The sequence below is a fragment of the Cheilinus undulatus genome, linkage group 15 (assembly GCF_018320785.1).
Source record: "Cheilinus undulatus linkage group 15, ASM1832078v1, whole genome shotgun sequence".
Taxonomy (NCBI): domain Eukaryota; kingdom Metazoa; phylum Chordata; class Actinopteri; order Labriformes; family Labridae; genus Cheilinus; species Cheilinus undulatus.
The window spans coordinates 46,095,071-46,120,793 of NC_054879.1; the positions used below are offsets into that span (position 1 = coordinate 46,095,071).

At 38.4% G+C, this 25,723-nt stretch overlaps 2 protein-coding genes across 2 annotated transcripts in view; one reads left to right on the forward strand and one right to left on the reverse strand.

Moving 5' to 3' along the window:
- galnt13 (UDP-N-acetyl-alpha-D-galactosamine:polypeptide N-acetylgalactosaminyltransferase 13) overlaps nucleotides 1-14,130 on the reverse strand; it is a 73,624-nt gene extending 59,494 nt beyond the window's left edge. Inside the window, exons 1-2 of the mRNA XM_041807379.1 lie at nucleotides 13,885-14,130; nucleotides 4,126-4,423 (exon numbers count right to left, since the gene is read on the reverse strand). Of these exons, the coding sequence (XP_041663313.1) occupies nucleotides 4,126-4,267 (142 nt within the window). The 5' untranslated portion in view covers nucleotides 4,268-4,423; nucleotides 13,885-14,130. The remainder of the gene's footprint in view (nucleotides 1-4,125; nucleotides 4,424-13,884) is intronic.
- A 7,048-nt stretch (nucleotides 14,131-21,178) lies between these two features.
- rprma (reprimo, TP53 dependent G2 arrest mediator candidate a) lies at nucleotides 21,179-21,489 on the forward strand. The gene has a single exon (XM_041807788.1). The coding sequence runs from the start codon at nucleotides 21,179-21,181 to the stop codon at nucleotides 21,485-21,487; it is 309 nt and encodes a 102-aa protein (XP_041663722.1). The 3' UTR covers nucleotides 21,488-21,489.
- Nucleotides 21,490-25,723: the final 4,234 nt, after the last annotated feature.

A 25,723-nucleotide genomic window follows, 5' to 3' on the forward strand; every position in this document is an offset into this window, starting at 1 on the left:
CGTTGCAGGTAAAGGTTTGTGCAGCAGAGCAGCTGTAGGCCGTATCAAAGCTGGATTTCTTTCCCACATATTTTGCCTCCACCTCTTCCCTCCGCTGCAGCGCTCTGCTTCCTGCCTGTTAGGGCGACCCAGCTAGCATCCCATTACATATCAGAGAGGCTTCTGTTGAACACAAAAACACAGCAGAGAGTACTACACTGCTCTGAAGTGCATCATCACCCAAACTATCTTTGCATGTGACTCGCAGGTGAGGTGACACTCACAGAAAGAAGAGCGATTAAGGGCATTTAGGATCAGAAGGCTTGTATGACATTAAGTCTAAAATCTTCAGAGGTATAAGCACCTGGAACAGTGAGCCTTTTCTATGAGAAGATGGTCTTTAAACTCCATGAGGCACCATGACTGAGATCTTCCTGAGCTTCTTGTGCTAATACATGCCATCGTAGGGTTTCACAAACCCTAAAAAGTAGGCCCATAATATCATCCCTCCTCCACCAAACTTCATAGTAGGCACAGTGCATTCAAACGGGTCACGTTCTTCTCGCATCCGCCAAACCCAGACTCGCCCGTCTGACTGACTTCCCACTAACAGGTGCTGGTGTCTCATTGGAGGGATAGCATTTTGTCTGCTTTTTGCTGTTTGCTGAGTGTTTCTGCAGTAACATCAAAGCCTGCTGATATATAAATGGTCGATACAGCTCAAACTACAAAGGTACCACAAAATGAAATAAGAACATTTCCCAGGATGCCTTTGTCAGACTTCCTTGTGCAGACTCTCGTTCATGTGTAGAATAAGTAAACAGACATTATCTCGCTTATGGAGGAAATATCAAAGCATAATTCAAAGTAGAAGAAGAAGAAAGTTGAGCATGTTCAGGATAAAAAATACTTCATCTGAATGTTTACTGCAACAATAAAACAGAAAATTTTCTTAATGGTGGAAATGCATCAAGTAATTCTGGCAAACAGCATTTAATCCAGGCTGCAGTAGAGGTAAGAACACCCACTACACTTTTATAGGATGAAAATGTGATATTATTAAGCTACATTTACTTTTTAACTGCTAATTTTCAATTAACTTCACTTTTGATAGTTTTTTTTTTTAAGTTAAATGGTTGTTAAAATATCTGAACTTTTCAGCACAGGGAATGTGCAGCCTTAAAGAAGAGAGTTTCATATCTAAGAGGTTCTCATCCGCTCTTTTCTCTTAATGAATGTCTAAACTCTGAAAAGTTTAAGCATGCGATGGCCAGTGGCAGTGAAAGTCTCATTAAAGCTCCCTGAGAATCAAACCATCTCAGGGTACATCTGCACAAATTCAGTCTAGTGTCACTGGTTCAGACAGAGTAAGTCATGCACACACAAAGTTAGCGAAAGGTTTTTTTTTTAACTAAAAGTCTAACTTCTTATAAATTCCAACAAAATTCTGATATTGATCAGCACCATTCTTAAAAGTTTACAAGGCGAATTTTGACCTAAAGCTATGTTTTTTATTAAAGGGAGACCTTGCAACTTAGACCACTTCAGTAGGTTTAAGGAATATCTGTTGGCCTGGGAAATCTAAAGTCTGAAAAGACTGGAGAGAACAACCCCAGGTCCATGCAAAATCTTTTTCTTTATGTGTTTCGAAACAGAACCACCTCAAACTAATTCAGTATGTAAAGTCTGGGAAGACGGGCTGAACCCAAACTAAGGACTGCCTTAGTAAAAGAACTTGATTGTTGCGGTCTCAGTGGTCCAAAGTCCTCTTTTCAGATGGAAGCACATTCTGCATGTCATTTGGAAATCAAGGTCCCAGAGTCTGGAGGAAGAGTGGAGAGGCACGGAATCCACGGTGCTTGAAGTCCAGTGTGAAGTTTCCACAGTCAGTGATGGTTTGGGCTGCCATGGCATCTGCTGGTGTTGGTCCACTGTGTTTTCTGAAGTCCACAGTCAACGCAGCCATCTACCAGGACATTTTAGAGACCTTCATGCTTCCTTCTGTTGACAAGCTTTATGGAGATGCCGATTTCATTTTCCAGCAGGACTTGGCACCTGCCCACACTGCCAAAGGTACCAAAAGCTGCTTCAATGACCATGGAGTTACTGTGCTTGATTCTGACCTGAACCCCACAGAGAATCTATGGAAGATGAGAGACACCAGACCCAACAATGCAGATGACCTGAAGGCTGCTATCAAAGCAACCTGGGCTTCCAGTACACCTGAGCAGTGCCACAGGCTGATCGCCTCCATGCCACGCCGCATTGATGCAGGAATTCATGCAAAAGGAGGCCTGACCAAGTATTGAAGGCATAGAGATGAACATACTTTTCAGAAGCCTGACATTTCTGTTCAAAATATCCTTTTTTAATTGATTTAATGTAATATTCTAATTTTCTGAGACACTGAATTTTGGGTTTTCTTATCTGTAAGCCATAATTATCAACATTTCAAGAAATAAAGGCTTGAAATACTTTACTCTATGTGTAAAGAGTCTATACAATATATGGGTTTCACTTTCTGAAATGAGTGACAAAAATATTGAACTTTTTCATGATATTCAAATTTTTTTAGATGTACCTGTACTTGGAATTTCCACATCTGGAGCAACAACTTTTCATCCACAAAAGAAAGAACAACCCAAATCATTAATAAAAAGTACCAAAAAAACCTAAGAAATGTTTTATATTTGCTGTTTCAGTGCAGTTTTTCTGACACCATGCTTCATGGTTATGAAAACAAGGTTCATATCAATTTTTCAACAAGGTTTTAGCTCACTTTGTCTCCATAACAAAGAGAAAAACGTCTGAATCTAAAAAGAAAAGCATAAGTACATTCATTTCAGGAAATGTATTGCCACTATTAGATGTAGGAGTAAACAGAATCAAACTCCAAAGCATTAACTTTTAATGACTCAAATGTTAGTGTCTTAAATATTCTCGGTTATATATTTAAGGTGGACATCTTACTGTATATGTAATGCTATAAGAACCAGGTATAGGAGAAGATTTTTGTCCTGAAATGAGTGTCAGTAGCTGGCTGCTCTGCATCCTTCCAACCCTAAAAGCAGCTTAGAAAGCCTCTTAGAAACCTGCTTACTGCAGGTCATGTGAGGAAATGAACTCCGCTAATGAGGCACTGCGGCTAAGTTTGATCTCAGAAACCGTTACTGGCAAACACAAACACACACCAATTGTTTCAAGCCATACTACAGGTTAATTAACTCGATCTTATTAAGTCAGATCAGAGATTTAAAAAGGACTGGATGCTGGGGGAATGCATCAGAAAACTACACAATACAAACGCTGATTTTTTTGTCCTTGCATGTTTGAAGAGCATGTGCAAGAAATCTTTGTTATTTAAATTGTTTTTTATTTTATAAAAATCTTTACAGGATTACTTTCTTCATTCGTCTGCTGCTGTAAGGATAATCTTTATTTCCCTAAGTAGCCTGGTTGTTTTTAAAGTCATCACCGTGCTCACAGCAACTGACATAATTCATGACCCTTCTTTATTTCATTGCAAGAATTCAAATACTAAATTCTCTATTTATTTCAAGTGAGCTATGGTTTTTAAACAAAATGTTTTCTTTTTATGGAATGAGCTTATATCTGCAAATACTGTACTTAATCACATCAGTCATTTTCCTTTCAGCATCTGCTCAAACCTGTGAAATTCCTCTGAAATAGTTTAATTCACTCTCTGTAAAGCATGTTGTCACTAAGATAAGATTAGATAAACTTATTTATCCCCATTGGGGAAAATTTGGTCATTACAACAGCTCAAAAGAGAGATGGAAATTCAAAATATAACTTACAAAAGTAGAAATAAAATGTGCAAACAATACTAAAATACAGTATAACCAAATTTGCAATAAGAATATTAAAAATATTTACATCTTAACATGTGCACACCTTCACTTGGGGAAGGGCAAGACCAGATTATAAATAAAAACACACACAGCGTGTAAGGTATTGATGTGAAAGAGGGACTAAACTATACTATAATGCAAAATAAAGCAAAATCCTAAATATTTACATGGAAAAGGGGAAAGGATAAAGCATCTTAATGGACCTGTGCAAACTTTGAGCCCTGTCAGGTCCGTTCTCTGAATGAAACGTGTCGCGGCAGCAGTGTGGACTCACCTCGGAGCGCGGGGAGCAGCGAGCGGTCCTTCCTCTCATCACATTTGTTACATTCGCTGAAGTAGAGCAGCAGGAACACGTCTACTAGCACCCACACTAAAGAGGTGGTCAGCACCACCTTACAGTAGACGAACCGTCGCATCACCTCCCCGGGACGTCTGCCAGGAAGCCAAACAGGGGAGGAGGGATCAGGGCGAGTGCTCAGGAGCGCTCAGTTTGCTGACGAAGCGTTTGAACTCTGGAGACCGGGTGAGGAGCGAGGGAGGAGAGCGAGCAGCTTTGACCGGGAGGCGTCATCCTGCAAGAGAGGGTAAATGTTGAGGAGAAAATTCAGTGAAAGTAAAAGGCATCATGGGAATTATTCTGTCTTACTGCAGCGGTTTGATAAAAAAGAAACAACATAAAACAACTGATAAAGTGCATTAACTTTGTCACTTATAAATGTAATTCGTATTCACATTCTTGAGATTTACCTTAAATTGCAAAGTTTTTATTTCACTTTAATATTCGTGAAAGTCATGTCACACCAAAGAAAGAGCCGAGTTGAATGAGTTGGATCTGGAAATAATGGGTTGGGCAGTGAATTTGCACCGCCTTAATAAACTCAGTGATAACACTTCAGAAACCCCAGGAGTCTGCAGAACAAATTCATGTTTCAAACTCATTCATACACTTACGGTTTTGAAAAGGTCAGTGTGTCTTGTGTAACAGTTTTAATGTTTCCTCTCACTGCTCCCTTTCTACTTGGCTAATCCAGTGAACACAGCCTGAGAGGAGCTGCATTACAAAGACATTTTATAGCATCAATTGACGAGTATAAAACTTAACTTTTCCGAAATTAACAAACCAACCATCACACCAAGAGAGACTGGAATGATGATAATGATAATGTACTTTATTTTGGAGTTACTACCCCTTTATTCAGCGATAACAGCCTCCACTCTTCTTGGAAGGCTTTCACATCAGGTCCAGTTGTTTCGAACCGCAGCGCAGCGCGGTTCTGCTTGGTTCTGCTTAAAGTGGTGTGAACACAGGCTGGTTCGGAGACTCTAGAACAGAACCAGAGCCAGAACCAGAACCGTGTCTGTCTGAAAGAACTCAGTCAAGTTCTTCCACATCAAACCATGTCTTCCTAGCCCTTCTTTGTGCTCTGGGGCATGGTCATGTTGGAATAGAAAAGGGCCTTTCCAAAACTGATGCCACAAAGCCAGAAGCATAGCATTGTCCAGAATGTCTTGGTCTGCTGAAGCATTAACAATTGCCATCACTGGAGATAAGGGGTCTAGCGCAAACCCTGAAAAACAGCTCCATACTATAATCCCTGCACCACCAAACTTCACAGTTGGCACAATTCAGTCATGTGGGTAACATCTGCATCTGCCAAACCAAGACCTGCCCATCTGAGAGAAGTGTGATTTGTCAGTCCACAGAAAACATTCCCATTGCTCCACAGATCACTCCATCCAACACTTGGCATTACTTTGAGGAAGTTCAGAACTCATCAACTTTGGAGTCAGCAGAGCCTTGGTGAATTTCATAGACCATGCGCCTTAGGTCTTCTGCTTCATGGCTGAGTTGCTGTTGCTCCTAAATTCTTCCATTTTCTAAGAATATCACTCACAGTTGGCTGTGGAATATCCAGCAGGGATGACATTTCATTGAACTGTCTCATTGCAACGGTGGCATCCATCACAGTACCACACTTGAAGTCACTGAGCTCTTCACAATGACGCAATTTTTATCACAAATGTTTGCAAATCAAGATTGCATGACTAGGTGATGATTTTATACACCTGTGTCCACAGGTCTGATTGAAACTAGGGACCTCTCATACATCTGTATTTTTTCACAGCCACTAGTTTGCAATAGAGAGCAAACTTGCTTTTAAAGAAAACATGATGCAAAAAGCAGCATCCTCAGCTCTGTCTTCAGTAACACAGTGGTGCAGAGGCTGTACCAAAATGCTAGATGTTCTTTTGCAAAGTTATTTGAGAAAAGCAAAATATTAATATTGATTGAAAATTGTGTGGAACTTTATTTCTAGGTCTACTGAGGTAAGGACTTACTAAATCATGCACCATGCTTGTAATTTTACAATACTTCTGAGTCTGACTCACATCTGCATTTGATACGTGAGAATTCAAAAATGAATAGAATTGAAAGAAAAAAGAAAAGAAGGGAGCGTATGGGATACAGCTGGGGTTATATCTACTGGATTCAGTTGCTGAATCACAAAAAGCAGCTCTGACACTATCAGGTTTGTTCCTTAAGTCATGGCAGGTAGCCAATCCAGTCTGTAGCAAAACAGCAATCCCTGCTGCTACACTCAAAGTATGATGCCACTGAAGAGGGAGAACAGCTTTTAAATTTGGGTCAAAGACAGAGCTACAAAAATCAGTGTTAGAATTAACAGCAAATATTCTGCATGAGAGGAGGAATCAGAATCATATCAGGAGGAGAATGGCTTGATCCTGAGTTAAACCTGAAACAAGACAAACATTTTAAAGAAAGGATGTGCTCCCTGTTAAACTACAACTAACTTTATTACAAGAACTGTTTATGACTATCCCCTAGCCCAGTGTTACTCAACCCCGCTCAACCAAAGAGCCAAACTGTTGAAAACTACATCTGCAAGACCCACAATCTAAAAGGAGAAAAGTGGTTAAAAAGCAGCAAACACTGGGAGAAAAGCGGTAAAAATGGGTGGAAAGTGACCAAAAAATGAGTTAAAAGTGGAAAAAATGTTGCAAAAATGAGTGAAAGGTGACTAAAATGGGCAAAAATCAGAAAAAGGTGGAAAAATGGGCGAAAAGTGGCATTTAATTGCGAAAGCCAGCTTAGGTTGGCAAAAAAGGGGCAAAAAGGGGCTAGGAATTAAAAAAAAGCAGGATAAAATTTCAAAAAGGGGAGAAAAGTGACAAAAAGAAGTGGCAAAAATGGGCTTAAAGCAGCAAACACTGAAAAAAAAGTGGCAAAAAATGGCAGAAAATGTCAAAAATGGGAGAAAAGAGGAAAAAAAATGAGTTACAGGTGGCAAAAGTGGTCCACTAGTGGCATAAACAGGAGAAAAATGAGTTAAAAATTGACTAAAATCGGCAAAAATCAGAATAAAGGTGGGAAAAATGGGCAAAAGCATGAAAAAACAGCAAAAACGGAAATTATTACGAAAATTGGCATTTAATTGCAAAAGGCAGCTCAAATGGGCGAAAAAAGTCAAAAAAGGTGCAAAAAATTGCAAAAAGCCGGATAAAAGTGTCAAAAATGGGCTAAAAGCAGTAAAACTTGACATAAAGTTGTAAAACATGCAAACAAGGGCAAAGGAAATATACAGACAAAACTAGAGATGAAAATTAAAGCCTACTGTGTCAGTGTGGGAAACAAACTGATTAATGTGACTTGCAATGGATAATTTCTGAGGTAAAATTTTCCTTTTAAAGGTTTTCTGGGGGAATAAAATTTCAAATGAAGACATAAAAGAGCCACAAATCATCACAAATTAGCCACATGTGGCTCTAGAGCCACACGTTGAGTATCACTGCCCGAGCGTGTCAGTAAATCTGCACACTGGTAAACTAATGATAACTTTAATTATCAGTCAAGCTCTAAAATATTAAAGTAAAATTAAACACTTGATTTTTCAATGAATGTACTTCCACAGAGCCAAAGCAGAGGCAGCCAAAACAAAGGTCCAATAGGTTGTTTTTGTTGGAAATATTCACGCTGTTATGTACTTTGATAATTTCATATTTAGTTTTTATGTGTCGCTGTTAAAATAAAATACATTATTAAGTTTGATATTGTTGGTGTTATTAATTAGAATACTTCAGAATTTCCTTTCACTTTATTTTTGACCAAAGTAAAACTATTGCTCCAGGAGAGATAAACATCAACAGCAGAGTAAACAGATTGGGACAATTAGGGCCGATACTGATACTGCCATTGCAAATACAGTGTCAGTAAGAAGACTTCATCCTCTCAGTGACTGACCACTTCAACTAAAGTCCAGCCAATTAGTGCTAGTAGTCTCACAGTTAGTGAAATGGGGATCACCTGAGTGCAGTGAATGCGTCTCAGTGATTGTTGTATAAAGACACCTGTGTCTGGAAGGTCCAATCAATGGTTAATCAGTATTCCTGGCTACCATTCCTCCATGAAGACAAAAGAACACTCCAAGTGACTCAGAGAAAAAGTGACTGAAAAGTTTAAGTCAGGGGATGGAGAAGAAAACATTCAGTTAAATCCATCATGAAGAAATGAAGGAATATGTCACATATGTAAATCTGCCTAGATCTGACCATCCCCACCAACGGAGTGAGGGTGCAAGAAGGAGACTAGTGAGAGAGGACACCAAGACACCTATGACTACTCTGAAGGAGCTCCAAGCTTCAGCAGCTGAGATGGAGAGACTCTGCAGACAACAACTGTTGGCCGGGTTCTTCACCAGTCAGAGCTTTATGGGAGAGTGGCAAAGAGAAAGACACTGTTGAAGAAAACTCAGATTCAATCTGGACTAGAGTTCACCAAAAGGACTGTGGGAGACTCCATGGTCACGAGGGAGAAAGTTCTTTGGTCTGATGAGACCAAAATGGAGCTCTTTGGCCAAACAATGTGTACAGCACCACAAGCACACCATCCCCACTGCGGAGCACGGTGATGGCAGCATCATGCTGTGGGGATGCTTCTTCATGTAGGGTTAAAAGTATGTGGAAGAATATAGGAAAATCCAAGAGGACATCCAGTCAGTATTGTATCCAGTATCCAGTTATCCAGACTGCAGGAGAACTACAGCTTGGGAGATTTAATTTCCAGCAATACAATGAGCTAAAGCATACAGAGAAATCTACACAGAAATGGTTTAAAGACAACAAGGGGAATGTTCTGGAGTGGCCGAGTCAAAGCCCAGACTTCAATCCGATAGATTTGTGGCTTGACTTGTTCATGCCTGATCCCTGTACAAGGAGAATGGAGTAAAATCTCAGGCCCTGTCCACATGGAAACGAAAACGATATATTGCCATTTCGTTTTGAAAAAGTTTTCCGTAAAGACGCGATCGTTTCAGGAAATATCCGCTTAAGCATGGAACCACTGAAACGACTGAAAACGCTGTAGTACATATGCCAAGCCTGTATGTGGCACTGTATTGGTGTCAAGGAAATGTACTACAAGAGAAGAAGAAGCTCACAGAAAACTGACACAAACTTTCTTCTAGTTGTCCTTCTGGTTGTTCTGTGTTGGATTTAAGAACATATGGTGTGTACGTTTCGCGGTGGTGGTAAAGGAGCATCAGATTTTGCTGTAAAAGCCATAACAAGCTCTTTAGCTTCTGCAGCAAGAACACAACCATATAGTCCACCATGATTGTTTTGGCCGGACCCGCGCAGGCGTCTTAAGGGTGCTAGGCTGTGTGTGAGACAATCGTTTCAAGAAAGATGCAGCTAGCCGCCCGCACGGAGACGAAACGGTAGTCGTTTACAGATTTGTGCACTCTGGAACCCATTTTCAAAAGTGTCATTTACAGTCATTTACAGCCATTTCCGTGTGGATGAAACGCCGATATGACAAAAAAACTTTGGCGTATATGCCTGAATTCGTCTCCGTATGGACAGGGCCTGAATATTTGAATACGATTGATTTCTAAAATGAGCAAAGGCGTAAAACATCCAAGGGGGTGAATACTTTTTATAGGCACTGTATGGTTGCTTTCTCATCACTTCTTTTGGTGTAAGACTCCGATGCCAACATTTTCTTTAGCATTTGATCAAGAAGATTCAGATTTTTTGTCCAAAAGGTAACTTCTGCCTAGTTTAATATCACGCTACGGATGTGAATAATCATTCCAGGTGAAAACACAGGAGAAACTTTATTGCTGCTTGTGTTTTTCCTCAAATTTTTCCACTTTACGTCTTCTCCGCACAGATCTGTACAGGGATGCATGTCACCCTGAACTCCCCACATACGTCTGACCCCACCATCCTCCATCTTTCTCCATCTGAAAGGATGCTAATTTCCTCTTTACAGGCTTCTCCCTCTTCATCAGTAGTACTGCACGGACCATCTGGGAAGCTTTCATACCACAGGCAATTTGCAGAGGTTAGCTTTCTCATTGGCATGGCCTGTATGCCTGATGAAAAAACAACATAATTTTCTGTCCAACAGGATTTCTACTTGACTGAAATTATAGGTTTTTTGTTGACTGAAAGGCTTATGAAAGTATAATCAGAGCAACAGGATAGAATGAAAACACACACAGACTTCCAGAGAAAAATACAGGCATGAATGTGAAGTAGACTCTGAATGCTCATGTAACAAAAATGTTTAAATTTACTGAATGTATAGCTTAGCCTACCCTTTACTCTTAGAAATAGTGGGGAATGCCTGCAGCACTTCCTGTTGGGAATTTGACAGAAGTCCTTATCTTTCACTTGCAGCATGGTAATGATTTCTGCACTCCACACACACACAAACATACACTCACTGTCCTCTCTGCTGCCCGTCTAAATGTCCATCACAGGCTCTGACACAGATGCCCTGGGCTAATTTTTATCTCATTTGAAAGACAAGGCAGCCTCTGTCCGGCTGCATTAACAGCTCCAGACTCAGATCACAGGGTGGAGAGTTGTTTTCACTCAGACTGCTATTTCACTGACTTTTAACCCCTGTGGATGGGGCAGTCTGGACCGCCAGGCCAGGAGTATAATCAGCAAAACACTTCCGTGTTAAACTCAAGACTGTGTAGCATTTATCCACCAGCTCAGCATGCAGACGGTTAAATTTTACTATACTGTCTGATGTTGACTGTTTGCATCTCCGACCATCTGCTTCAATGCTCTAGTGGCGGGGACGTGTTTGGGTTTGGTGCCACCAACAGTGCCACCGGCGGCTCACTGGAGTTTTGTCCGAAGGAGTCTGAGTCAATTAGACCAACCATCTGCAAGGATAAATATTTATCATCTGCTGTACGAAACTTTCTCCCTGCTGTTTTTACAAGGCACTTTTGAGACAACCGTCAGCAGTGTGAACAGTTTCCTGGAGTGTCGGTTTTCTACTCCTTCATAATGAGCTAAATTTAGGACTCCTTGTCCATTCATTTGGAGCGCCTCTACTATGTATGCATTTACCGGACTATTTCATTTAACTCAGAACAATGAGAACAACTAGAAACTGCTGGAACAGTGCATTTGGCATAGGGCTGGGCAATCTGTTGCAAATTAGATTAAATCGCAATATGGCCTGCTGCAATTTACAAATAGCAGAAGTTGCGATATTTTTTTAACTTGAAATGTGTCAGAATACCAGTTTAATAAAGGGCTGAACGATTTTCAAAAATAATGTAATTGCAATAAATAATGGCAATAAATAATTCAATAAATGAGACCATGTGTATTGAATACAATCAAATTATTTCCGAAGCAGCAAAAATCTTAATATGAGGATGCAACAAGCTTTAAGCTGTAAAGGAGGTGGCTGGGGTGGAGGAGGCTAGTCTGGCTACCAACTGATCACAGCTGGGGTATGACTTTCGTGAAGTAATGCTAGGTTTCATCAGTTTTATTTAGAATGAGCTAACTATTTTTGCTCGTATTGCAAATGTCATATTTGCATTGTCAAAGGCTATTATCATTTTAATGTCACTCATTTTTAGGGGTGTAAATCACCAGTTTCATCACGATACGATACAATATCAATTTCTCAGAACGTCGATTCGATATTTGCCGATATCACAAAGTCTGCCATGATTCCATTTTGATTTGATTTAGAGGCCGGCGATCGATATCAGACGATATTGTGAACCCATTTATCACTAGGGCTGAACAATTTGGGAAAATAATGTAATTGTGAATTTTTTTCCCCCAGTATTGCAATTGCGATATGATATGCATTTTTTTCTTAAGCTCCTGATCTTATGTTTTTTGCAACAAAGACAAGCAATAAAGCATTCTATATGATAATTAACACATTATTAGATAAAACCCAGGCGGAAAATTTTGAAAAAATATCTAATTGCGATGATACTGACTTTCATTGCAAATTGGGATAGGAATTGTTGTATTGAAGGGAGTCAGACTTTTTATGTCTTTCTCATATTTAGTAAGAAAAACATACATAAAAGTAGGGTTTTTGTTGATAATTCTAAAAAACTGCCACTTGGATGATTGCATGGTAAGTAATTTATAACATCTCTGCCGCAAAAAAAGTTTAAAAATTGGTATTTTGACACAAATTTCAGGTTAAAGAAATATTGCTCCTTCTGCGATTTGTAAATTGCACCAGGCCATATTGGGATTTAATCTAATTTTTGATTAATTGCTCAGGCCTATTTACCACAATCTGTTACTTTTCACATAAAGGAAAATAAACACAATATTGATACTCTCTTGACTGCTAGCCACTACCTGCTATCCACACCTAGTGGTGTTGTGACTTGTGGATGGGCGGAAACTGTCATAACCAAGCACGTAGGGGAACTTTCAAAATAAATGCATAAGGTAAAAATGGCGATTAATATCGATGTTTATACTTTCAATCAATTTGACTGAATCATTGCTCAAACAATCGATATATCGATCCAGATCAATGAATCATTACAACCCTACTTACAAAAGGCAAAAACGAGCAGAAAATGGTGAGAAGCATTTAAAAAGTGGTACAAATAGTTGGAAAATGGAGAAAAGTGGTTTAAAAAGTGGCAAAGTGGGTTAACATTAACAAAAATAGCTCAAAGGTGGCAAAAGTGGTGGCTAAAGAAGCATAAAGGGTTTTCAAAAGAAAGTAGCAGCTAAGTGGGTTAAAATGGATAAATTAAAAATGGATTTTAAATGGAGAAAAGCAGTTAAAAAGTGGTAAAAAAAAATTTGGCAGAAAATGGGGAAAAGTGGTCAAAAAAATCACAAAAATGGGTTAAAATTCATATAAATGGGTTTAAAAGTGGCAAAATACATAAGATGAGGAACCTAACGATAATCGCATATTAAATTGCAATCAAAATATCAGGGGAAAAAAAATCGCAATTCAATTATTTTTGCAAACTGTTCAGCCCTAATTTGGCATGGGAAAGACCGTCTGTTGCAGGAATTTCCCCTGACTAGGATGCAACTGCACAGGTATTTCAATCAGATCATCACCAGTAACCTTCCAGTATGACTTCCAGGCAGACAGAGAGGTTGCATATTGAATATCAATACATATCCAGCACAGATTAACTGGTTTATGTGGCATCAGGTCCTGAGAAGACTCTCATTGGTCACTTAATTACAGTATTATAAAGATGTAAATACTGGATTGTGGCACATTTGCTTGCATGTAAAATGGGGTTTGCACAACCAAATAGTACGCCTAAACCTCAACTGCAGAGGAGATATTTATTCCCAGCATTGCACTGGTGAAAATGTAACTCAGGCTGGTATTTAAAATTGTCAACATAGAGAGAAACAGAAGGTGATGGAGCTAATCCCAGTAAACCCATTAGGGCAGTGTAGCTTCTTTTTCAACACAAAACGACTACTTTTAGTTCTGAGGTGGTGTGAAAGGTGTGGTAAAGGCAAACACGATCCTGTTCATGTTATACTAAAGCGCATGCACGTCTCATGGCGTAGAGCTGGACAATTACTGGAGTAAATGAGATAAGAAACAGTGACAGCAGCAGTCAGGTGCTGCTCATTCTTGGCATATGACTAGCTTAATGACTAAATCTAAAGATGCCCACGTTAGCCTGATAAAAAGATACGCACGCGACAGAAAACAAGGAGACAGTCTGCTTACCTAAATTATGGATGGGGTGAACCAGTGACCTGTTCCAGCGTCGCTCTCATGCAACGTGTTGAACGCACACAACATGACCCAACACACAGCTCTCTAGCTGCTGAATAAAACTGGATAATTTGCTCCTATGCACGCGCAACGTCTCGTGGCGACAGCTAAGTTACAGTCCATGTCAATACGGAGTAGTCCAGAACCCCGCGTGATAACTGTCCGTCCACTATCGCCGCTCGCGGTACCTGTCCGGACTCCTCCTCGCTGAGCTGAACATTAGCAGCCTCCATTCATTTCCCCATTGGTTCTAAAGCTCCTGCTGCATCCATGCTAGCGCGCACCTGTTCTCCAGCGGAATATTTCAGCGGTGAGAGGACAGGCGAGATAATATTCAGCAGCGCAATCTAACCTCAGCTCAGTGTGCGGGTTCTCTTCGCTGATTGGCTGAAAGCCACGTCACTCATCGGATCTTCTTGAAGGAGAGCGTCACGGGCGTCTGGTAAATGTAGGCGCGTGGAGCAACACAGGCAAATAACAGTGAATATGCAGCGTTACAACGTGCTAAATAGTAACTTCCTCTATTTTCTGTTAGGTTTTTGTCGGTTTCCTTTATGTTAGACTAAAAATAGAGACTAAGGGTGCTTGTTTTGGTTTTATTGGTTGTTTTTGTGGTGTTATTGGTTTGACAGTCCAGAGGATGAAACTCCAGTTAGCCTGTTTCACATCAGTTTATACGTCAGAATTGTTCATGAGCATTTTTGTCTTTTGGAAGTAGAATAAATAAATGAACAACATGGAATAGGAGCTTATATATTCTCTAAATCAATCATATGTGAGCTAAAGTTCATAGTGCAGCATTAATACCGGCGATAAAGGGGAGAGCTCTCTGGGGCCCAACCAAACTGGGGGCCCATGGAGGTCAGAAAAATCATAGTTCATTGTAAAGTTAAGCTGTGATGACCATATTTTATATTTAACCTGAATAATAACTCCTCTTATCAAAGCAACACAAATATTTTTATTAATCTTTTTATGCTGGAGTACAACATAGCCTTTTCAAAATCTGAAAAAAAAACCTCAGACCTCAAAGCTAAGCTATGATTTGCACAATCATAAGGAAACCAGAGAATAAAGAAGAAAGGAGTGAAAAAAGGGGAAAATGATGAAATAATTGTAATCTAAAGTTGGAAATTGGCAAAGTTACAAAAGGCAATAATGGGCAGAAAATGGTGAAAAGCGGTCAAAAAGTTGCAACATTAAAAAAAAAAGGGTCAAAGGTGGCAAAATTGGTGACTTAAGTAATATAAAGGGTTTTTAAAAGAAAGAAGCAGCAAAGTGGTTTACAAAAGGAAAAAATGGATGTTCAATTGTGAAAAGCGGTTAAAAAGTTGTAAAAATGGGCAGAAAATGGGGAAAGTCACAAAAATGGGTTAACATTTACACAAATGGGTCAAAAGTGGCAAAACTGGTGACTAAGGTAGTGAATTGGTTAAAACAAAAAAAGGTAGCTGAAAAGTGGGCTACAAAAGGAAAAAATGGACATTAAAATGTTGAAAAGCAGTTAAAAAGTGGTAGAAATGGGCAGAAAATGATGAAAAGAGGTTAAAAAGTGGTAAATTGGATGGAAAATGTTGAAAAAGTAAAAAAATGGTAAAAATTAGTTAGCATCAACAAAAATGGGTCAACAGGGGCAAAACTGGTGACTAAAATAGTAAATTGGTTGAAAACAACCAAAAAAAGGTAGCTGAAAAGTGGGTTACGAAAGGAAAAAATGGACATTAAAATGTTGAAAAGCAGTTAAAAAGTGGTAGAAATGGGCAGAAAATGGGGAACAGTGGTTAAAAAAAAAAATACGTGGTAAAAATGGGGACAGAAATGAAAAGGGTTTTAAAAAAGTGTGGGCAAAGTGGGTTACAGAAGGAAAAAATGGACCTAAAATGATGAAAAGCAGTTAAAAAGTGTACAAAAAGGGCAGAAAATGATGAAAAGAGGTTAACAAGTAGTAAAATGGATTAGCATAAACAAAAATGGGTCAGCAGTGGCAAAACTGGTGTCTTAAGGAGTAAACTGGTTAAAACAAAAAAAAGGTAGCATCCAAGTGGGTTTCAAAAGTAAAAATGGACGGAAAATGATGAGAAGAGGTTAAAAAAGGTCGCAAAATTGGTTTACTCAACAAAAATGGGTCCAAAGTGGCAAAAGTGGTGACTGAAGTAATTTAAAAAGTGGTAAAAGATGGTAGCAGCAAAGTGAGTTACAAAAGGAAAAACTGAACATAGAATGGTGAAAAGCGGTTAAAAAGTGGTGGAAATGGTCAGAAAATGGTGACCAGTGGTTAAAAAAAGTGGTGAAAATGGAGACAGAAATGAAAAGGGTTTTAAAAAAAGTGTGGGCAAACTGGGTTACAAAAGGAAAGAAATGATGCAAAATATTGAAAAACAGTTAAAAAGTGGTAAAAATGGGGTAACATTTACAAAAATGGGTCAAAAGTGGCAAAATTGGTGACTAAAGAAGTGAAAAAGGTTGAAAAAAGTAGTATAATCGATTAAAAGTGGCAAAAATAGGCAGAAATTGGTTAAAAGAGGCGAAGGTGGGGTTAGTGGGGAAACAAATTTGAAAAAAGGTTAAAAAGTGGCATTAATAAACATCAGAACTCTTCAATAGTTTGACAATCTTTCTGCCTCTAAATAAAGTGACCAGTAGCCAGGACGCCAGCTAATGATCTCTTATTTTTACCATCATGGTGCATAAAGATGTCCCACAGTGAGTATTCAGCCTGGTGATGTTTCTGTTCACATGTGTGATCTCAGAGGATGAGTTTTGTTGAAGAGAACTGTAAAATATTTCAGATTAAATAAACACTGAAGAAACAGAAATATGCTTTACATGTGCCTTATATCCATGTGATTTTATCTGACAGAAACTCCTTTAAATCCCAGCGTTTACATTGCTGAATCATGTTGAACAATACTGCCATCTGCTGATGGTCTTAAGGGAGATCCAGCGCTGCACCGGCCTCTGGGCAGTGTGAGGGATCAAATCTCAGCCAAGCATTTAGTAAGCATTCAGTAATTCATGATATCATCTCAATAAAGCATCCAAATGGACTGTTTCAACATTTTAAATCTGAAGCTTTATCGTCTTCTTTAATTTATCTCACCCTCCTGAATCAGCTATGAAGACCTGACAGGTTCTGTGTGGCAGCGGTGCTGGAGCCACACCTGGGAAATACAGTATCTGGAGCTCGTGTCATACTTATTCATCCTTGCTCCAGTAAAACATGCACCGAAGTCAGATCAGACAGAAAACGAGTAACATTTTTCGGTAGAGAAAGGCCCATTTGTTTCCTTTATATTAAATTTTGGTGTCTTTGGATCTTCGGTCGTCTTTTTCATGTAATAAAATAAAACTTCAACTCTGATCACCACACTGCTGCTTCACCTGTATGTCTGTGTGTACTAGAGAGGGGGCCACACTCTTTTCCCACTTCCAAGACGAGTGAGAGGTTCTTCAGTGTATACTGACGTACACTATATGGACAAAAGTATTTGGCCACACCTGTTAGATATTGAATTCAGACCTGCTGCCACAGGTGTGTAAAAATAAGCACCTCGTCATGCGGTCTCCATTTGTCTCTTAATGCATCTGTGGGAGAGTCTGCGCTGTTATGAATATTTATTTTCCTTTCTGTTTATTAATCTTGAAAAATCATTTGACTAAAACCCACATATTAGTAGTTTTATTTTCTAAAACAGGGGTGTCAAACTAAAGGCCCTGGGGCCAAACCTGGTCCCTGGTACAGTCATACTCGGCCCACAAGACTAGATCATATATTTATTAGAACTGGCCCACCAGTATGAGGTCTGCAGATTTACTCTGGCATAAAAATGTAAAATTAACCTTGATGGTTTCAAATATCCTTGTTAAGTTATTAATCAGAAAATTTAAGAGTAAAAATGTAGATGATTCAGGAATGTGGGAAAACATTGTGTTTTAATGTAACATTTTCAATTTTGCATCTCAAAAAAATACAACTTAAATTTATTATTTTGACATCTCATATCTTGACCTTAAGATTCACAATTTTATATTTAAAGTCATATTTAAATTCTTTCAAGTCATTATTTTGAATTTAATCTCATATTTTGACCTTTTCACCCCCTAAATTTGACTTCAAGTTGCATATTTTAGACTGACAATTTAATATCTAAACTCATATTTTGACTTGTAAAACTCATTATTTAGAATTTTATCTCATATTTTGACCTTTAAGACTGACAATTTAGAATCTAAACTCACATTTTGACTTGTAAAACTCATCATTTAGAATTTTTTGATGAGTCTTTCTCATCACTGTGGAGGAATGTTGTCCCACTCTTCTTCACAGAATTGCTTTAACTCAGCCATATTGGAGGGTTTTCCAGCGTGAACTGCCGTTTAAGGTCACACCACAGCATCTCAGTTGGATTTAAGTCCGGACCCTGACTGGGCCACTCCAAAACCTTAATTCAATTTTTCTTGAGCCATTCAGAGGTGGACTTGCAGGTCTATTTCAGGTCGTTGTCCTGCTGCATAACCCAAGGGCACTTGAGCTTGAGGTCATGAACTGATGGCCGGACGTTGGCCTTCAGGATTTTCTGGTAGACAGCAGAATTCATGGTTCCATCAATCACAGCAGGTGGTCCAGGTCCTGAAGCAGCAAAGCAGCCCCAGACCATCACACTGTCACCACCATGTTTGACTGTTGGCATGATGTTTTTATTAAATGCTGTGTTATTTTTACTCCGGATGTAACGGGACACACACCTTCCAGAAAGTTCAGCTTTTGTCTGGTCAGTCCACAGAATATTTCTCCAGAAGTCTTGGGGATCATCAGGATGTTAGTTAGCAAGTGTGAGACGAGGCTTTGTGTTCTTTTGGTCAGCAGTGGTTTTGGCCTTGGAACTCTCCCATGATGCCATTGTTGCCCAGTGTCTTTCTGATGGTTGAGTCATGAACTCTGACCTTAACTGAGGCCAGTGAGGCCTGCAGGTCTTCATATGTCGTTCTGGGTTCTTTTGTGACCTCCTGGATGAGTCGTCATGCACTCTTGGAGTCATTCTGGTAGGCCGACCACTCCTGGGAAGGTTCACCACTGTCCCCAGTTTTCTCCATTTGTGGATAATGGCTCTGACTGTGGTTCGTTGGAGTCCCAAAGCCTTGGACATGTCTTTGTAACCTTTTCCAGACTGATAGATTTCAATCACTTTGTTTTTTCATTTGTTCTTGAATTTCTTTGGCTCGTGGCATGATGTGTTTCTTTCTGAGATCTTGTAGCCTACTTCACTTTGTCTGACAGTTTCTATTTAAGGGATTTCTTTATTCAACAAATCTGGCGGTAATCAGGCCTGGGTGTGGCCAGTGAAACTGAACTCAGCTTTCCAAGAACTGTGGTTAATCACAGTTAACTCATGATTTAACAAGAGGGGGGAATTACTTTTTCCACACAGGGCCAGAGAGGTTTGGATCCCCCCCCTTAAAAAATTAAATAATCTTTCAAACACTGAATTTTCCATTTACTTGGGTTGTCTTTGTGAAATATAGAAATTGGTTTGATGATCTGAAACATTTAAGTGTGATAAATATGCAAAAAACTCAGGAATCAGAGAGGGGGCAAATACTTTTTCACACCACTGTATTTCATATTTTGACCTTTAAAACTGATGATTTAGAATTTCAAATCTTAAATCATTTATCATCAGTGCTAAATTTGTGTCCTGCTATAATTCATTACTGGTTTAAATGAGGTTGGCAGTTACAGGTTAATGTTGACCCTGTCAGTTTCTCAGGTTAGAATTGGGCCCCTGCTGTGACTGAGTTCTAAATGAAGTTGTTATAAAGTGAATTAAAATGTGGTTATTTTTCTATTGAACTATTTTAAAAAGTACTGACTGTTCATTTACTCTAAACTAAAAACAAATAGGTCTAACATAATAAGACCAAACGTAACTTATAAAGGTGCTCCGCTAGACCACATTAAACACAATTAAACAAATAAAACAGAAAAATAAATACAAAGCAGTGACCGTGGCCATCCTTTAACTCAAAACAGAGAGATACTGATAATGTGACAGAGCATGCACTTGTATGGAGGACTTCTGATGGAATCAAATGTTAAATGTTAAAGCTGGCACTACATAAAAAATACAAGTGCAATGAAATCAGTTTGTTTCTAATCTCTGACCCATCCAAGACTCTCATCAGCACCAAAGCCCCTTCTTTATAATAATAATTTTATGGAAGATAACTCACTTTTTGTGTTTTTTGCAGTAAAAAATAAAATATTTCACATAATCAAACTGGCATTAAGAGGGTTAAAATCTTGAAAATAAATGAATGTTTGGTAGTTTTGAGCAGGTCTGAAGTTGTTTAAGAGATTTATGAAAAAAAGTAGAAAAAATGTTGATGTATGCTGATTTAATAGCAGTTTTTTTGTGTGTGTACATTTTTGGCCTTGAAGGTGTCCAGAGGGTGCAAAATTCACAGAGAGAGTCTGAATGACATTTAAGAGTAAAACAGGCTGGATTTCAAAAATGTAACTAGAAAGAAAAGTTCCTGCCACAAGCTGTAAAATTGGCAAAATGATCACAAATTTGAAAAAAATAAAGTTGAGAAAAATGGGCAAAAATGCCCGAGGAGGGCACAGGAGTTAATTTAGGTTCATTTTCATGACTGTTAAAAAACGTGACAGGAGCTTTAAGGGATTTAATAAATGAATAAAGATAAAGAAGGAACCTTTAAAACTTCAATTTCTCTTCAGTCTGAAAAACAATATCAACACAGTTTATCATTTTTGAAGCTAAATTCACATTTTTTGAAACAGAGAGGAGGATCTGCCTGAACAGGGAGAAACCAAAGTAAATAATGCATGCATACACAATTCACACCAGCAGACACAAGACCACATAACACACAGAACACAATGTACCACATGCCCTCCTTAGTGCACGTGGGCACTGACTCTGGCCGTATGGTGGCGCTCTTGCAGCTCCATCCTCCCTCTCGCGCGCTCTAACGCAGCCAGGTGCTGCTGTGGGGATATATAACCGCGGGTCTGTGGCTTCATTCCGCTCTGAAATTGGCAGCAGAACACATGAAACCTCCAGGAATGCGACGCCAAAGCAGCTTTTTGAACTCAACGAGAACTTGGTCGGTCCAGCGCCTCTCCTTCCTCACTTTTACGCGCATTTTTCCAGGATTGTGCCAAGACTGTGCGTTCTCGTCTCCTGCACTTTAGAGTTTGCTACTGTTTTCTTTAAAAGTGGAAATGAATAACACCGGGCTCAACCAGACGGAGGCTGGACTGCTCAACAGGACGGAGGAGTTCTTCTGCTGCAACTTTTCCTCCGTGGTGACTGATAATGGCTTCGTGGCTGCAGCTCCGGATGAGAGGAGCCTCTTCATCATGAGGGTGGTCCAGATCGCCGTTATGTGCGTTTTGTCCCTCACTGTGGTGTTTGGCATATTTTTCCTCGGATGCAACCTGCTCATAAAGTCAGAGGGGATGATCAACTTTTTGGTAACGGACAGGAGACCGTCTAAAGAGGCGGAAGCAGTCATTGTTGGAGCCTACTGATGGATGTGGACCTTTTTCTTATGACTCAATCAGATGGGAGACGATGCAACTCTCTCTGTGTTTAGAAAAACCTCAGAAAATAGTCCCCTCTCCAGGAGGAAACTAAACCTTGTTTCTCGTGGCCTTTTAACGCCAACATTCATCTCCAGGAGGTACACAGCTTTTCACGCCTCTCTGTTTAGAAAGTATTCAACCAAGCACTGTTGTCTTTCCAGTAGTTGGAGCACAGTTTGTACATAACATGGGAAAAGTCTTTGTTTTTGCCTCCTAAATTGCCAATGCAATGGAAGAGTTAACGTGTAAACATGTACTGTATGTTGTATGTGTTTTTGCATACAATATGCAACATATAAACGAGTGTATTTCTCTGGATTTCCCTCTGATAACTGCATGACTGTCTGCAGGGCAGCGGGGGATTTCCAGCTTGCCTGTGTATCCTGTTAATTGGAATAAATTCATTTGTGTAATTAAAAATTTCCTCTTAATTAAAGTCTATTTTCCAGTATAATTGAATGAATGTTGCCCCGCCACGCCCTCTGCCAGAGCAATTTCTCAAACTTAATTGCAATGCTTTAGAGAGCTTTTTAAAATGTAGATAGTGCTGCTTTGATGAGAAAATCCTGCTGATAAAATGGAATAAATGTCACTAAATGCAAAAGGAAAATTGAATATTTATAAGAGCCAGATATGCAGAAGCGTCACATGAATTTTCTCCTTAACTCTCTGGTATTTCTACAAACTGCTCCCTCATTTTCCTCCTAGTGTGCAAAAATGCACAGGGGTTATTACTGTAAATAAAAAAGTTATATTAGTTTATTTTCAATTGTTTAATTTTCCTTGTTTCATCAACTTGTGCCATCAACAAAAATACCAAATACTCAATAATTGTCATATCTTTTAACCCTCTGGTACCCCTTTTGCCAAAAATGCACACTTAGCTGATGTATTTTTAAAAAACTTTGTCCTCTTTCACAATTAATATTTTCATGGATTGTATTTTTTGTTTATTTTTGCACAATTTTCAAAATTCTGTCCCAGCCATGACAATCAGCCCAACATAAATAAAGTAAACCTCTTTTATAGCGTTTATATCCCTGCTGTGCAGAAAGTCCCCATTGAAACCCATTCAAACCACTTCTTTTGATCCTTACGCCATTAAGGCATGAATCATGCATTTTCTGGTTTCTGGGCTTCATTTGAGAGTTGGGGCTTTACATTTGCACCTGGACCATTTTTTTACCCCGTGACATCACTTTTACCATATATGGGTGAGGGCAGGAAATACATGTTTTTTCCACCAGATTTCAGTGTTATACTGCCCTCTGCTCCCCTTCTCACTAACTCTCTGAGGTTTTGTTTATGTGCAGATCAGTGTGTGAGTCTGTGAGTGTGTCTGTGCAATAATAAAAAAATAAGTTCCCTAATTTTCATGTAGTAACTTGCAACTAAATCACTTTTTGTGTATTTTGCATCTAAAAATGCAGTGACATCATCAATGAAACACCGGATTTAAAGGGTTAAAAAATTTAAAATGAATGAGTATTTGGCATTTATGATTAGGGCTGACCTTAAATGAGACAAATATAATTCAAAAATTATAAAACAATTTTGAAATGTATGATATTTATAACATGATTTAAAGGTGTGCATTTTTTGCACTGCAAGGTGAAAAACATGAGTATTTTAGAATAACTGACCTCACAGAAAAACTAATAATGCATTTTAACCAATGATTCTACTAATCAATGACATATGCCAGGCTGCAAGTTATTCACTTTCAGTGTAGTATCTTGAAAAAAATCAATTTGTGGGTTTTTTTTTTTTCATAAAAAATGTTGTTTGTTTACATTACAAACATGGCAATTAAAGCGTTAACTCTCTGGTATCCCTACAAATTACTGCCTCATTTCCTCCTAGTGGGCAAAAAATGCACAGGGGGTTTATCACTGTAATTTTAATTGCTATTTTTGTACTGTAAACAAACAAAATTTTTTGATGAAAAAAAAACACAAATTGATTTTTTTTCAAGATACTACACTGAAAGTGAATAACTTGCAGCCTGGCATGTCATTGATTAGTAGCATCATTGGTTAAAATGCATTATTATTTTTTTTTGTGAGGTCAATTATTCTAAAATGGTCCAGGTGCAAATGTAAAGCCCCAACTCTCAAATGAAGCCCAGAAACCAGAAAATGCATGATTCATGCCTTAATGGCGTGTGGATCAAATGAAGTGGTTTGAATGGGTTTCAAAGGGGACTTTTGCACAGCAGGGATACTAACACTATAAAAGAGGTTTACTTTATTTATGTAGGGCTGATTGTTGTGGCTGGGACAGAATTTTGAAAATTGTGCAAAAATGAACAAAAAATACAATCCATGATAATATTAACTGTGAAAGAGGACAAAGTTTTTTTTTAAAAGATATTAAGTGTGCATTTTTGGCACAAGGGGTACCAGAGGGTTAAGTATGCACATGAACGCTTCCACTAAAAATCCTGCATGGTTTCAACAATCCCTCCCAGTGTTGGCTAATATTCCTCCAGCCGGGGTCAGATGGAGCCTTCCTCTTCCCTTCGCTGCATCTGCTGTTGCTCCTCTCCTGCCTCACCTGGACGTCAGCTCCCCAGGGTGACACCAGCAGCCTCAGAAATGACTTGTCATGTCAGCCCGGGGAGGATGAAGCCACCAGGCAATATGCTGCCGTCTGATTGCCCACCTGTGCTCCACATAACAGAGTTAAATAGTTTGAATCTTGCTTCGCCCATAATGCCCTTCACCTCAGCTCCTCTTCCTCCCTGTCAGGGTTTTTTTTTTTTTTCGTGGTCATGGATGGCTGATGCTTGTCAGGAAATATGAACCAAAACTGTCCTCGCTTAGAAACTGATGTTTTCATGTCAGGTGTGGAGACGGTGGAGCAGGAAGCACAACAAAATGTTTTATGTATTTGAGCATAAGAAAGGAACTTTTGTTTGGGAGGGTTGAAAATGAAAAAGGGGAAAATTTGACATGAGCCGGACAAATCCTTTCACACATACTGGGGTTTTAATCAAACATACTGGCTTTGTAACGCTAACCCTGCACTGTTCCTTTTAACGTCTTAGCATATTAATCATTTTTGTGTTCAAGGTGAAATATGAGGAAAATCCTGCAGAAGAGTAGCTTAAACCTTTATAGGACGCTCACTGGAATACCTGGAAATCCAAAATAAATCTTTTAATATTATTAGTGGATATTCCAAACTTGCTATCTTCTGTTACATTTCTTTCATTATAATGGTTTAAAAAATTATTATAATTATTATCATTAATAAATTATTGTCAAAATTTATTTTTATTAAATCTATTTTTATATTATTATTTAATAATGTCATTTATTTTATTTTACATCATTATAATTATTCATTAATTTTATTATCTTTTAAATTATATTATATGAAATTAGCATATCAGAATTTGAATAATTAGAAAATGAACACATATTTTTTCCTTTGTAGGTCATTAAAATCTAAACCCTAGAATATCATTGGTGGACTTCCCAAGACTTTTTTTTATCGTAACAAATATACATATTTTTTCAGTATAATGTGGATAATCAAGATCGATGACATGCTCATGTATAGTTTGAAAAAAAAAAAGATTAGCATATTAAATTTAATTATTAATTTTACTATAAACTATTATATTATATTGTTTTATTATAATATTACTATATTCTAGTATACTAAAATTTTAAAAATGTTTTTATTGTATTGTTTTATTATTTATCATTAATATTTTCAAACTCCTAACTATTTTTTTATTATAATTTTTATTATTTTTTTCAAGTATTTATCCATTTTTAAATATTTTTAATTTTTTAAATTTCTTTTTCTATTTTATTCTTCTTATTTTTCATTTTATTTTCATATCATTATCATTTGTGGTTTATTCTATTACCAGGCATTATTATTTAACATAGGCATCTAAAATGCTAATAATTAAACAATAAGCACATATAAGGTCAAATTAGTTTTTACTTAAACATTAAGAAGTTATTTAAATACAAAATATCCTTTTATACATACAAATATCTTTGAGGTACTTTATGAAATCAGGGCAGCACGGCTCAGGACTTAGCGTTGTTGCCAGTCAGGTCCTTTCTGTGCAGAGTTTGCATGTTCTCCTCGTGCATGCGTGGGTTCTCTCTGGGTACTCCGGCTTCCTCCCATCACCAAAAACATGCTCATTAGGATAAC

What these genes read in the sequence shown, in the direction of transcription:
- rprma (XM_041807788.1), top strand. Translation starts at nt 21,179, where the DNA reads ATGAATAACACCGGGCTCAACCAGACGGAGGCTGGACTGCTCAACAGG.